General features: G+C 42.2%; 1 protein-coding gene across 2 annotated transcripts in view; it reads left to right on the top strand.

Annotated features, from left to right (window-relative positions):
* The window catches only part of SACM1L (SAC1 like phosphatidylinositide phosphatase), a 51,691-nt gene that overhangs the window by 21,653 nt on the left and 16,790 nt on the right, over positions 1-13,248 (top strand). For both annotated transcript variants that reach the window (XM_066245985.1, XM_066245986.1), the window contains exons 6-11: positions 1,484-1,543; positions 2,860-2,893; positions 5,239-5,340; positions 7,801-7,886; positions 8,721-8,807; positions 9,648-9,716. In XM_066245985.1, coding sequence (XP_066102082.1) covers positions 1,484-1,543; positions 2,860-2,893; positions 5,239-5,340; positions 7,801-7,886; positions 8,721-8,807; positions 9,648-9,716 — 438 coding nt within the window. The remainder of the gene's footprint in view (positions 1-1,483; positions 1,544-2,859; positions 2,894-5,238; positions 5,341-7,800; positions 7,887-8,720; positions 8,808-9,647; positions 9,717-13,248) is intronic.

The raw sequence follows: 13,248 nt of genomic DNA, 5'->3' as shown, positions 1-13,248 counted from the left end.
GGGGAGGCGGAAGTCTAGCAGTTGCAGACAGGGATGCTGTTGTCCACCGAGATTCGTACCAAAGTGTGGTGGGGTCTTGGAGGAAGGTGGGCCTCACTCTGAGCAGTCGGGGGTGACTTTACAGAGAACTGTGGACCTGGGAGTCAATGACGAGTAGGCCTCAGTGGTCAGATGACAGTGGGAGAGGGAGGTTCCAGGCGGAGATGGTGACAATATTAGGCTAATCTGAAAAAGAAGCCATCACATCTGTGGGGATAGGAAAGGAATTTTTTGTCAGCTAATCAAAAGAGTCAGTTAAAGTTAACATAGGGAATCATAGAAGTGATAAACGCACCACACATGCCATAAATGTTTTATCTTCACTTAAAATTTTACATTGGCTGGTCGATTTTTTGATGTAGGACCATAGGCTTCTCCTTGTTTTTGGTTCATTGATTCCTAATTGTCTCTTCTTGGTAAATTATATCCATAATGCTTTCCGGTTTGAGTCTCTCTAAAGATTTTGACACAGAGCAATCTGTTCGCAGAAGCCTATCGATTTTTACTATGTTTCTCTAGGCTTTTATAGTTGTCACTCCCACTTAATTCGACAGCAGCTTTGTTTTAGCAACTTACCTTTTATCAAGTTAAATACCAAACCATTCTGCTTTATAGATACAGCAGTCTGGTTTTAAGTCACATTTCATTGATTTATGAAATATTTAGTTAAATTATGTAATGGTGACTAACAAGAACACCTGGCACAGACCGCGGGGAACACACATCTGAGGCTCAGGAAGTGCAGCACCCCCTGGCTATGGCTGAGTGCAGGAGCTGCTCCCTAGAGTTTCAGCTGCTGGCGGTGGAGGCTGAGCGTTCAGTCTGTGCTCTATAAAGAGAACAACTACTGAGTTGTTAAAGAAGCTTCTTCTATATTCATAGTTTGAATGAATGGCCGGAGATGAGATCAGAGAGTTAGGTAGGGCTGCCATTCCGAGGACGAGGACAGGGTAGGCCATGCAGGTATTTGGTTGTTCAGGTGACAGAGAGCCGGTGAAGGGTCTCCAGCAGACAGACCTGCCTGCTGTGTTGGAGAAGGCCTGCTGGCAGCATGTGGAGGAGTGGGTGTGAGGGGCAAGGCCGAGACGGAGCTTCAGGAGTTCGGCGGGAGCCAAGGGCTGGCCACGTAGGGGAGCAGACGTGGGGGAGCCGATGGCTTTGGAAGGGGGCTTGCGACTTGCTGACTGGCTACAGCACATGTGGGAGAAACGCAGACCCTGAGAGGACCCCCAGGTTTCCAGGCCAGCAGTACTGGTTTGAGGCAGCGAGACAAGCCCAGAGGAGAAGGGAAAAGGAAGATTTGAGGGGAAGAGGAAGCTCTGTGTGGAGCATGTCAGCAGACCTGTTTCTAGCCACGAGGTGGGAAATTGATGGTCACAGTTTTCTTTCTGTAGAAACTCACTTTGGCAGGAGATATTTGTTCATTTTAAAACTTCTCTCTTAGGCAGATCAGCGGTTTGTGTGGAATTGTCATCTTCTGAGAGAGCTCTCTGCTCAGCCGGAGGTAATGCACACCAAATAAAACCTGCTTCTCATTACAGGCCCAAGTGTTAGTTGAATACATATTATAAAATAGCTACCTAATCACCAGGGATTTGGGTAAGGAATTCTAATTTAACTCTATTTGTGACTTAAGAACTTTGATCAGGTCTCGTAGCCTCCCAGCGTTCTGGGTTGAAGGAGACTGTTCTGCTCTGCTCTCCCGGAGGAGCCTTCAGTAAAGTAAAACTAGACTGCTTTTATACGAGAGAGAGATTGGCTCTTGGCGGAGGCTCAGTGGAGAGAGGAGGGGCCAGAGCCAAGTTCCTAGGCGAGTGGGGAGCTCTGCATGTCTTCCTGTGGGCTGTGCTTCCCCTCTGTCACCCAGGGGACATGCAGAGGTGCCACCTTCCTCTGTCCCCAGTTCCTAGAAGTGCGGTACAAACAAGGAGGCCCAGTTAGGAAGCATCATCTATTGAATCTGAGTAAATAGATTCAACCAATGGCTTTATTTCTTGTCATTTGCTTCGCTTTTTTTGGAAAAGTACTAGTTTGAGCTACAGATTAGCACGGGTGTAGTTTTTTTTTTGTAGAGCAGCAATTTTCAACCAGTTTGCCACAAGAGTTTTTAAAACATGCAATATCTGACTATTTTAGTTGGGGGCACTGACCTCTGTTTTCTTAGATTGTCAGATTTAAAAAATGTCAACAGCCAGCACAGCAGTAGCCGTGCAGTGTGAGTGAATCAAAATTATACCTATTGTTCTTTTTTTGTCAGATAGGCAAAAAGTATATTTTTTGGTTTGCTGCAGACTTTTAGTAATTAGTTTATGCGTGCCATGGGATGAGAAAGGGAGGAACTCGCTGGGCAGAGGCTGCAGGGGGCACCGTGCCGCAGCTGCCGTGGCTTCCTCAGTGTTCCAGTCTGGGCACGTGCAGGCCCAGACGAGGGCAGCACATTCTTAAGTGTTTTAATTGAAAAGACAGTGTTACAGTAGAGAAATTTCTTTAAAATGTAAAGTGACTAGCCCTGGGCAGATGCTCGGTTGGTAGAGCATCGTCCCGAGGCACAGAGGTTGTCGGTTCAGTCCCCAGTCAGGGCACTTACAGGGACCGATTGATGTTCCTGTCTCTTTGTCTCTCTCCCTTCCTCTCTCTCTAAACAAATCAATAAAATAAACATTAAAAAAAATAAGAAAAATAAAACTTACCCATAAGTTTACTACCTTGTTGTACTTATGTATTACCTTCTCATGTGTAAATACATGTATTTTATATAGGGCGTTTTGTTGACTTTTATAGTATATTTATTCCTAAGTGTCTTATCTGTCTTCATTTCAGGTCCATCGGTTTGCTCTTCCAGTATTACATGGCTGTATCCTTCCATTATACTGTTCTGTTTTCCAACAGTCTCTATTTGAATGTTGTTATAAGGCAGATTTAGAGACATTCTCTAATACTGCATGATGAGAGTATTGCAGAATTAGTGGGAATTGCTTTTGAACAAAACCAAACCCACTAACATAAAGTCTTAGAGTACTAGTTATAAATGACTATTGTTTCTTTTAAAGAATATTCTTTTTGGGCCTGACCTGTGGTGGCACAGTGGATAAAGCGTCGACCTGGAACACTGAGGTTGCTGGTTCGAAACCCCAGGCTTACCTGGTCAAGGCACATAGGGGAGTTGATGCCCCCTGCTCCACCCCCTGTTCTATCTCTTTCCCCTCTCTTTCTCCTCTCGCTCTAAAAGTGAATAAATAAATAAATAAATAAGAAAATTAAGCTATATAAAAAAAAAAGAATATATTTTTTGTCTGGCTGGTGGTGGCACAGTGGATAGAGCATCAATCTGGGATCTGGGGTCCCAGGTTCAAGACCCCGAGGTTGCTGGCTTGAGTGCTGGCTCATCAGCTTGGGTGCAGGCTCACCAGCTTGAGTGTGGGATCATTAACATGATCCCATGGTTACTGCCTTGAGCCTAAAGGTCGCTGGCTTGAAGCCCAAGGTGGCTGGCTTGAGCAAGAGGTCACTGGCTCATATCAAGCCCTCCCCCCAATCAAGGCACATATGAGAAGTAGTCAATCAACATCTAAAGTGATACAACTACAAGTTGATGCTTCTCATCTCTCTTTCTCTCTCTCTTTCTCTTGCTCTTTTACTAAAAAACAAAAGAAAAAAATATGTGCTCTTTAGTCTGAGTTATTTTCTCTGTTCAAGAGTTCTGGGGCTGGTGGTTTAAAAGAAGGAATAGGTATGCTGTGTTTTGCCTTATTAGACTTTAAGTCAATAAACAAAAGTAGTTTAAACCTTGCTATTGAAATGAAAAATGTGCGTAGTATTAACAAAGTTTGACTCAGGAAGTAGTGTGATCTGCAATTTGGAGAAGAGAATCACAGTTAAAAATTACATTTGTCTTTTGAAATCGCCACAGAAAAATAAAAAGAATAATGCTTGAGGAGGGTGTCTGTCAGGACAAATGCAAAATGAATAATAATCATTTCATTGTAAGATCACTTTTAAAAACTTACCTTTATTACAGACATCAGAATAAAAATAGGGAAGCAGGCTGGTTGCAGGACCAGCAGGGGGCGCCGATGAGTTCAGATTGGTCTGTGTCCTGCAGACCAGGCTCGCTTCCTGTCCGCACCCCCAGGAGCTGTTAATGCCGCCCTCTGTGACTGCTTGTTCCTTATGTGAATATGATTTCCTTAAATTGTTATACATAAAGGAATGCAGAAAAGTAATGGGGGCGGTGTTTTCCATAGTTACTGGGGAATAAAAATCAGAAAATCTCAGGATGAAAATTCTTGTTTATTCTGAGTTTTTTTGTTTGTTTTTTCTCCCTTCCCTGGAACTTTCTCCTAAGGATAAAATAAGAAACAGATGTATTTAGGTAGTACTTTAAGGGGTTTAGGCCAATTGTGGTTTTTTTCCCTCCAAATGAAATTGTGAATGGACAAGTAGTATCAAGTGAGATTATGAAACACTTTTTTGTAGACAGTTTTAGAGCAGTTTATCTTTTTAGCTTAATCTAAAGCTTTAAATTAGCTTTTGTTTAATGTAGTGTACACTCATATATTCCCATACATACAGAGAGGTCAGCAAGAATCAAGACCCTGAGGCAGGTGCATGCCTGCAGCAGAGAGTGGACAGGGAGAGGTGGAGCTGTGGTCAGAACCATCGGGGTCCAGATTATGCAGGGCCGAAGAGGCTGTGACTTCTGTTGCAATTGTGGTGAAAACTCACGATCTACCTAGAGGATTGGCATGGTAAGACAGGATCCCCGGGTGACAGTGATGTTAGTGACTGGCCATAGGAGAGCAAGGGAGGGTACAGGGGTACCAGGAATAGTTAGGAGGCGGGTTCAGTGATCCCGGTGAGGGGTGATGTTGCCGGGACTGAGACGGTAGCAGGACGGTAGTGAAAAGTGATCAGGTTCTAGATGCGTTTTGCAGATAGAGCTGACAGTTTTCTGGTGAATTGTACAAGGGATGTGAAAGAGAGGAGCTCATGAATCCAAAGTGGGGAGAGTCTGGAGGGAGGAGGGCGGAGTATTAAGGTTCGGTTTGGACACGTGAAGTTTGAGATTTCTGCAGATATACAAGTAGATTTAGATTTGTACTAAATTTCATGCCCCATGTAGAGTTTGTCAGAATTGTTTATTCTGGAAATACTACATGTCATTTCTCTCTATGTTACATTTTCCTTAATGTAGTTAAGTTATTACTATGCACTCATGTTCTATTAATGGCAAATACTTTGATTGGATTCTCATCTCGCGGAGGAGTTGTTTCAGAGCTGGTGTGCGCTATTACGTAAGAGGTAGGACTGATTTTGTCATCCTGATTCAGTACTGGTTATAGCAGTCACTATTTAATGTTTTTTACAGTGATATGACTGTAACCTTTTGTATTTATTTGTTTTCGTTATCATTCAATAGCCTCAATAAATGTTGTTCCCCTGCGTCATTGTAATAATTAGGTAGCTCTTCGGTGCCTTGCTCCAGCCACTGTAATCACATTGCAAATGTTAAGAGACACGGTACACTGCTTTTTACTGCTTCAAAGGGAACCGATCATGTTATTTGCTGGATGTATGACAGCAAGCTGAACTCAGCGTAGTTTCCAATAACTTAAACTCATATTAGAAAGTATTTTCTTTTATTGTTCTTGGTGTCTTTGCATGCAGAAAGCTAGACATTTTTTTTTTTTCTGTATTTTTCTGAAGCCGGAAACGGGGAGGCAAACAGACTCCCGCATGCGCTGGATCGGGATCCACCCGGCATGCCCACCAGGGCGCAACGCTCTGCCCCTCCGGGGCGTCGCTCTGTTGTGACCAGAGCCACTCTAGCGCCTGGGGCAGAGGCCAAGGAGCCATCCCCAGCAACCGGGCCATCTTTGCTCCAATGGAGCCTTGGCTGCAGGAGGGGAAGAGAGAGACAGAGAGAAAGGAGGAGGGGGAGGGGTGGAGAAGCAGATGGGCGCTTCTCCTGTGTGCCCTGGCCGGGAATCGAACCTGGGACTTCTGCACGCCAGGCCGACGCTCTACCACTGAGCCAACCGGCCAGGGCCAGAAAGCTAGACATTTGACCTTACACCCTCAACTTTAAAGATTTACATTTTGAGTATTTGTTTTTTAGGTTTTGCACTAGCAAATGCTTACTTAAACCAAGCTTCTAAAATCTGTATCAAGAGTTAGTCATTATGGAAAGGAGTTTCTCTAACTCACTCTCTCTCTCTCTCTCTTTTTTTTTTTTTGCCAGATGATTAGAATAAAATCCTGTGGATCATTAGATAAATCATAGAAGTTTGGGCCGGGGAGTTATTTGGTTAATCGTCCTCATCATGGTTGATACAGCAGAGGAAGAAAGACACTTAGAGAGTGAGCGGGCCAAGGTCACTGAACCACAGTTAGACTCAGCAGTTCCCTTGTACCTAGATTTTCTTGGATGGAGACATAATTTTTAATTAAAATTTTAAAATAGCTAATACATTCATGTGGTTCAGGTATCAAAAAGTATAAAAAGAAATGCAATGAAAAATATTTCTCATTTCTTACACTATCTGCAGCTTCCCCCCCCCCCCCCCCCTAGTCAGTTGTTAGTTTCTCTCTATCCTTCCAGATAATTTTATATTGTTACGTTCTTTTCCTCCTTTCGTAGACACTGGGTTTACACTGGGCACATTTTCTTGTGCCTTGGTTGTCTTTTTTTTTTAACTTAATATATTGTGGCAATCTTTTTATAAAGATAGATCTCTCTCTCTCACACACACACACACACACACACACCCACACCATGTGACTTTTAAAAATAACTATATATTGTTTCTTAAGGGAATATGAGAATTGTGGAAAGAACCAAGTCTAGCTCATGCATCTGACAGGTCAGTTCAGGGTATTGAGAAGGCATTTCATTACTGATTTGACTCAGTAACTTTGTCCCCTTCTGGGAGTATATTAACAAAAAAATTTGATACCTGACATCTGAAAAGGTTATGTTTGAGTAATATGTCAGATAGAAATAACATTAAAAACTATTTGAGACAGTTAAAAGTCCGCTGATATCTTTCTGATAATTTGGCAGTTTAAATCAGGGTCTGGCTTGACAGCTACCTTTGCTCAACAAGCTTTTCTTAGTAAAAACAGATCATGTGAACAGGACTGGGAAGGAAAGCTTCAGATGTTGGGAAGGGCCAACCAGTATCAAGACTGAACACTTAGAGCAATGCTTGGTCATGGGGTCATGGAGATCGGAAGCTCATACACAATTCTGTGCTCCCGTTTTGGTAATTACAGTCATTATAAACATCTGTTGGACCGCTTTGATTAATATAATGAAATAATATTAACATAATGGGCCACATTTGCATTAAGTATTGTATTTAATGGTTTTAACTTTCAAAATAGTATTTTTTTAAACTGATTTATGGACATCTCTCAGGAGTCGTTGATAATCTGTTATTTTTTCTTTAAAATATCTCTCAAATTTGAGAAACACTATTTTGGAGGAATTAACAGGATTGTGTATGTCTAAACAGTTGATACATTAAATAACAACCAACTTTACTTATTAATAGATTCTTAATATTCCCCTTTAGGCCTGTTTAAAATGAACAAGCATCTGTTAGTTTTGTGATCATATATTATGCCCTTGTTTAACATTTATTTTTTAAGTACTTTTCTACAAATTTGAACTGAATCCTTTCCAAATTAAACTGAATTAGTGAGTTTCTGATGTGTTTCTTATGTGCTACATTTTAATTTAATTATTTTTCAATTCAGGGATTGATTCAGAAGGCCACGCCGCTAACTTTGTGGAAACAGAACAAATCGTGCACTACAATGGAAGCAAAGCTTCATTTGTCCAGGCAAGTTCATCTGTTTGGGAGGCGGCCAGCCATTTGGCCTTTTCTTCTGGGATCATGATTTTCTGTCACGTTATTGAAATTTCCCTCCCCTCTCCGCCTTTTTAAAGTAATATGTTCTCTACAATGTGAGAAAGGCTTACCCCAAAGCATTCTGTTACTCTGGCCCTCACATGGTGGCATTCCCTGCCCTGGGATTCAGTCTCTGAAGGAGAGGCTGGGCCGGGGGTGCAGGGGGTGCAGAGGGTGTGGGAAAGGAGCTGCCTGCCGGCTGAGTCCTTTAGATGTAATAGTAGGGCAGTGATGGCAGGACAGCGACTCTGCCTGCTGGCCCTTCGCTGCAGGACAGTCTCTCTCTCTCTCTCTCTCTCTCTCTCTCTCTCTCTCTCTCTCTCTCATCGCCCCCTGAGGGAGCTGTGAATCACTTGCTCTCCGGAGCATTACTGGCTAACTGTATAGGTTCATAAACATTCATTTGAGAATGAATACAGCCATTTTCCAATTCTATTATACTGCCAAATTATGTGACAGACCTAACTTGTAAATTGCTACTCACAGAGAAGTGATTTGTTTTGGAATTGAGGGGGACACTGAACTGTGTACTAAACTAGTGCGCTGTGTATAAAACCAGGAGAAAAGCGCCTTTCCTGACGTAGTCCCTCAGAAGCTGAGCTTCAGGGGCAGGTACACGCGACTCGTCGTCTCTCATGGTTGGTGGGTTGTACTTACCTTCTTTCCTTTGTGGTCATTGGGAGGCATACACTCCTTACAGTAAGTAAGCCGAAAAACACAAGTTTGTGTGTATGTTGCTGTTCACAGTTCTCTCTTTTCTTTCAGACTCGAGGCTCAATACCAGTTTTCTGGTCTCAAAGACCAAACCTCAAGTATAAACCACGGCCACAGATCAACAAAGTAGCAAATCATGTGTGTATCTCCATGCTTAATAGCTAGAAATAAGGACTTATTGGCATTGTAATTGACATACAGAGCATGTGTTTATTTCTCATAAGTCAGAATGCATCATCTTTGAGGCCTTTCTCCCAGGTTCTGGCACGTTTGCTTCTCAACCGAGTGGTTTTGTAGACAGCGTGTCCGAAAGGCGGGAGAACTGTGCATGCATGGGGTTACCCGTCCCTCGCTGTGTGTGGTGCACTTTTCGAGGTCTCTCTGTAGCATGGATTTTTAAATTGTATATATTTAATTTTGTATTGCAGATTTTTCGCCACATTGCAGGATTTTGCAGTATATAGATATTTTTATACATTTTAATTATTTTTTGTGGTAAAATAAGCATTTTCTAGTCTAAAAAGTTGAAAGCAATACTAAAAACATATAAAAATATTATTTAAAACATTAAAAGAATATTAAATAGAAATAAAGCCTTAAAATACATATAAATAATAAAATAAATATAAGGTCGCAACCTTGCAAATTTTCGCCGATCAAGGGCATAGGGGACGGTTCTAGAACCTAACCCCTACAATAGACGAGGGATCGCTGGTATTACAAATTTACATTGTTAGAGATTTCAGTAAGATCTGCAACTGTATGGTGTGTATTCTATTTGAGATTGTGCTTAGAATTATAGCAAGAGTATTGCAGCTCAGAGTACAGTGGCTCATAATTACTATTTACTATGTGGCATTTAGAATATCTAGAAGACATGGTTTCTATAGATAGGATATTTAAAAGATACTTAAAAACGTCTTGTAAATGTTCTTTTAGTGTACTCTGATAAAGTGTATAACTCTTTTTCTTCTCTAGATGGATGGTTTCCAAAGGCATTTTGATTCACAATTAATTATTTATGGGAAACAAGTCATAATCAATCTGGTATGTTTCTTACTTGTTTCTGGGGAGGGGCAAAACAAACCAAAAAAATGACTTTTTTTTTTTTAACTTAAAATGTATCATTTTACCATTTTAAGTGTGCAATTTAGGGTCATTCAGAATGTTGTGCAACCATCACTACTGACCATTTCTGGGCTTTTCATCATACCAGGCAGAAACTCAGTGTCCATTAATCTTTTTTTTTTTTTTTTTGTATTTTTCTGAAGCTAGAAACGGGGAAGCAGTCAGACAGACTCCTGCATGCACCTGACCGGGATCCACCCAGCATGCCCACCAGGGGGCAATGCTCTGCCCATCCAGCGCGTTGCTCTGCTGCAACCAGAGCCACTCTAGCACCTGAGGCAGAGGCCACGGAGCCATCCTCAGCGCCCGGGCCATCTTTGCTCCAATGGAGCCTTGGCTGCGGGAGGGGAAGAGAGAGACAGAGAGGAAGGAGAGGGGGAGGGGTGGAGAAGCAGATGGGCGCTTCTCCTGTGTGCCCTGGCCGGGAATCGAACCCAGGACTTCCGCATGCCAGGCCGACGCTCTACCACTGAGCCAACCGGCCAGGGCCAGTGTCCATTAATCTTAACTTTCTATTTTCCTCTCCCCTCAGCCCAAGTAACGCTGTTCTCCTTTATGTATCTATAATTTTGCCTGTTCCTATTCCTTTGTGCCTTGCTTGTTTCACCTAGCAGAATGCCACACAGATCCATTTATGTTGCAGCATGTATCAAAATTTCATTCCTTTTTGAGGCTAAATAATACTTCATCTTATGTGTATACCACAGCTTTTTTATGCATTTATTCATCGATGGACATTGGGTTGTTTCTACATTTTAGATGTTATGACTAATGCTGCTGTGAACAGGGATGTGCAAATACCTGTTTGAGTCCCTGCTTTCAATTTTTTTACGTATACACTGAGGAGTAGAATTGCTGGATCTTGTGGTAATTCTTTGTTTAACTTAAGGAGCAACCATATAGTTCTTCACAGCAGCTACAGTGTTTTGCATTCCTGCCAACAATGCGGCAGGGTTCCATTTTCTCCACATCCTTGTCAATATTTTTTATTTTCTGGATTTTTGTTTTGTTTTGTTTTTTTATTATAGCTATCCTTAATGGGTATGAGGCGTTCTCATTGTGGTTTTGAGGTGTCTCATTGTGGTTTTTCTCTTATGACTAGTGATGTTGAACATCTTTTCATGTGTTTATTCACCCTTTGTATATCTTTTTTGGAGATATTTTGTAGCATCCTTTCATTTCAATCTGAAGGGATTCCCTTTAGCATTTCTTGTAGGGCAGGTCTAGTGATAATGAACTCCCTCAGTGTTTGTTTACCTAAGATTGTTTTAATTTTGCTCTCATTTTTGAAAAAGCAGTTTTGCAAGATACAGAATTTTTGGTCAACAGCGTTTTTTTTTGTTTGTTTTTGTTTAGTTTTCTGTTTATTTTCTTATTAAATTTTTTTTTCCTTGTATTTTTCTGAAGTTGGAAATGGGGAGACAGACAGACTCCTGCGTCCGCCCGACCAGGATCCACCCGGAATGCCCACCAGGGGGCAATGCTTTGCCCATCTGGGGCATCGCTCTGTTGCGACCAGAGCCATTCTAGTGCCTGAGGCTGAGGCCATAGAGCCATCCTCAGTGCCCGGGCCAACGTTGCTCCAATGGAGCCTTGGCTGCGGGAGGGGAAGAGAGACAGAGAGGAAGGAGAGGGGGAGGGGTGGAGAAGCAGATGGGCGCTTCTCCTGTGTGCCCTGGCCGGAAATCGAACCCGGGATTCCTGCACGCCAGGCCGATGCTCTGCCACTGAGCCAACCGGCCAGGGCTCTTATTAAATTTTTTTGGATGATATTGGTTAATAAAATTATATAGGTTTCAAGTGTTCAATTCTATAGTACATCATGTGTCTTCACCCAAAGTCAAATCTCCTTCCATCACCATATATTTGACCCCCTTCACTGCCCTCGCCCTACCCTCCTTTCCCCGTGGTAACCACCATCCTGTTTTCTGCATCTGTGAATTTTTGTTTGTCTTGTTTGTTCATTTGTTGATTTCAGTCAGTTTTTTCAGTGCTTTATATGTATTGTCCCTCCCACTTTCTGGCTTCCATGGTTTCTGAAGAGAGATTGGCATATAATTCTATTGAGAATTTCCTGTATGTGATGAGTCTTTTCTCTTGCTGATTTCAGCATCCTTTCTGTATTTCATTAATTTGATTATGATATGTTTGATATGGGATGCTTTCATTTTATTAAACTTAGAGTTTGGTACACTTCTTGTATTTGAAGATTTGTTTTTCATCAAATTGGAGAAGTTTTGGGCTACTTTTTCTTTAATTTCTGTGCCCCTTTCTCTCTCTTGCCCCTCTTTCTGGGGCTCCCACAATGAGTATATTGTCTGTTTGATGGTTTACCAGAAGTCCCCTATGCTCTTTTTGCTTTTCTTCATTCTCTCTTCTTTCCGCTTTGCAGATTTATCTCATTTGTCATGTCTTCAGATTTGCTGATTACTTTTTCTTCCTGCTAACTGTGCCTTTGAACTCCTGATTTGTGTGTGTGTGTGTGTGTGTGTGTGTGTGTGTATTTTTCTGAAGCTGGAAACGGGGAGAGACAGTCAGACAGACTCCTGCATGCGCCCGACTGGGATCCACCTGGCACGCCCACTAGGGGGTGACACTCTGCCCACCAGGGGGTAATGCTCTGCCCCTCGGGGCGTCGTTCTGTTGATCAGAGCCACTCTAGTGCCTGGGGCAGAGGCCAAGGAGCCATCCCCAGTGCCCGGGCCATCCTTGCTCCAATGGAGCCTCACTGCGGGAGGGGAAGAGAGAGACAGAGAGGAAGGAGAGGGGGAGGGATGGAGAAGCAGATGGGCGCTTCTCCTGTGTGCCTTGGCCGGGAATCGAACCTGGGACTTCTGCATGCCAGGCCGACGCTCTACCACTGAGGCAACCGGCCAGGGCCTAAACTCCTGAATTTTTAATTTCCATTTCATACTTTTCAGCTCCAGACTTGGTGTTTGGTTCCTTTGAGCAATTGTTTTCTTTGTTGATATTCTTGTTTTGTTCATATACTGTTTTCCTGATTTCCTTTAGTTTTTTATCTATCTTTTATTATAGCACTGAGCATATTTAAGGCAGCTATTTAAGAACCTTTATCTAATAAGGTTTCTGCAAGGATGGTTTTTGTCAATTTATCCTTTCCCATTGAATAAGCCTTTTTTTTTTTTTAATTGTGTGCTCCGTGATTTCATTGTTGAAATTTGGGCGTCAGATGGCTATAGTGTGGTAACTCTGGAAGTTGGATTCTTCTTTCCAGTGGGTTTGCTATTTGTTTTTGTTTTGTTTTATTGTTGAAGTATGTAGTGATCCATTTGTTTTGAGACTTTTCTAGACTATTTTTACTAAGACTATTCCTTGTTGTTTATGCTCCTTGAAGTCTATTCTTCTAGCTTATGTTCAGCTTATGTTTTGACAGATTTTCTTGAACACCAGAAATGGAAACAGACAGAGGAAGAAACAAAAAAGAACATCA

This window comes from Saccopteryx bilineata, chromosome 10 (genome assembly GCF_036850765.1).
Source record: "Saccopteryx bilineata isolate mSacBil1 chromosome 10, mSacBil1_pri_phased_curated, whole genome shotgun sequence".
NCBI lineage: Eukaryota > Metazoa > Chordata > Mammalia > Chiroptera > Emballonuridae > Saccopteryx > Saccopteryx bilineata.
Note: the sequence above shows the minus strand (reverse complement) of the source record. Positions and strands in the feature narration are given on the sequence as shown.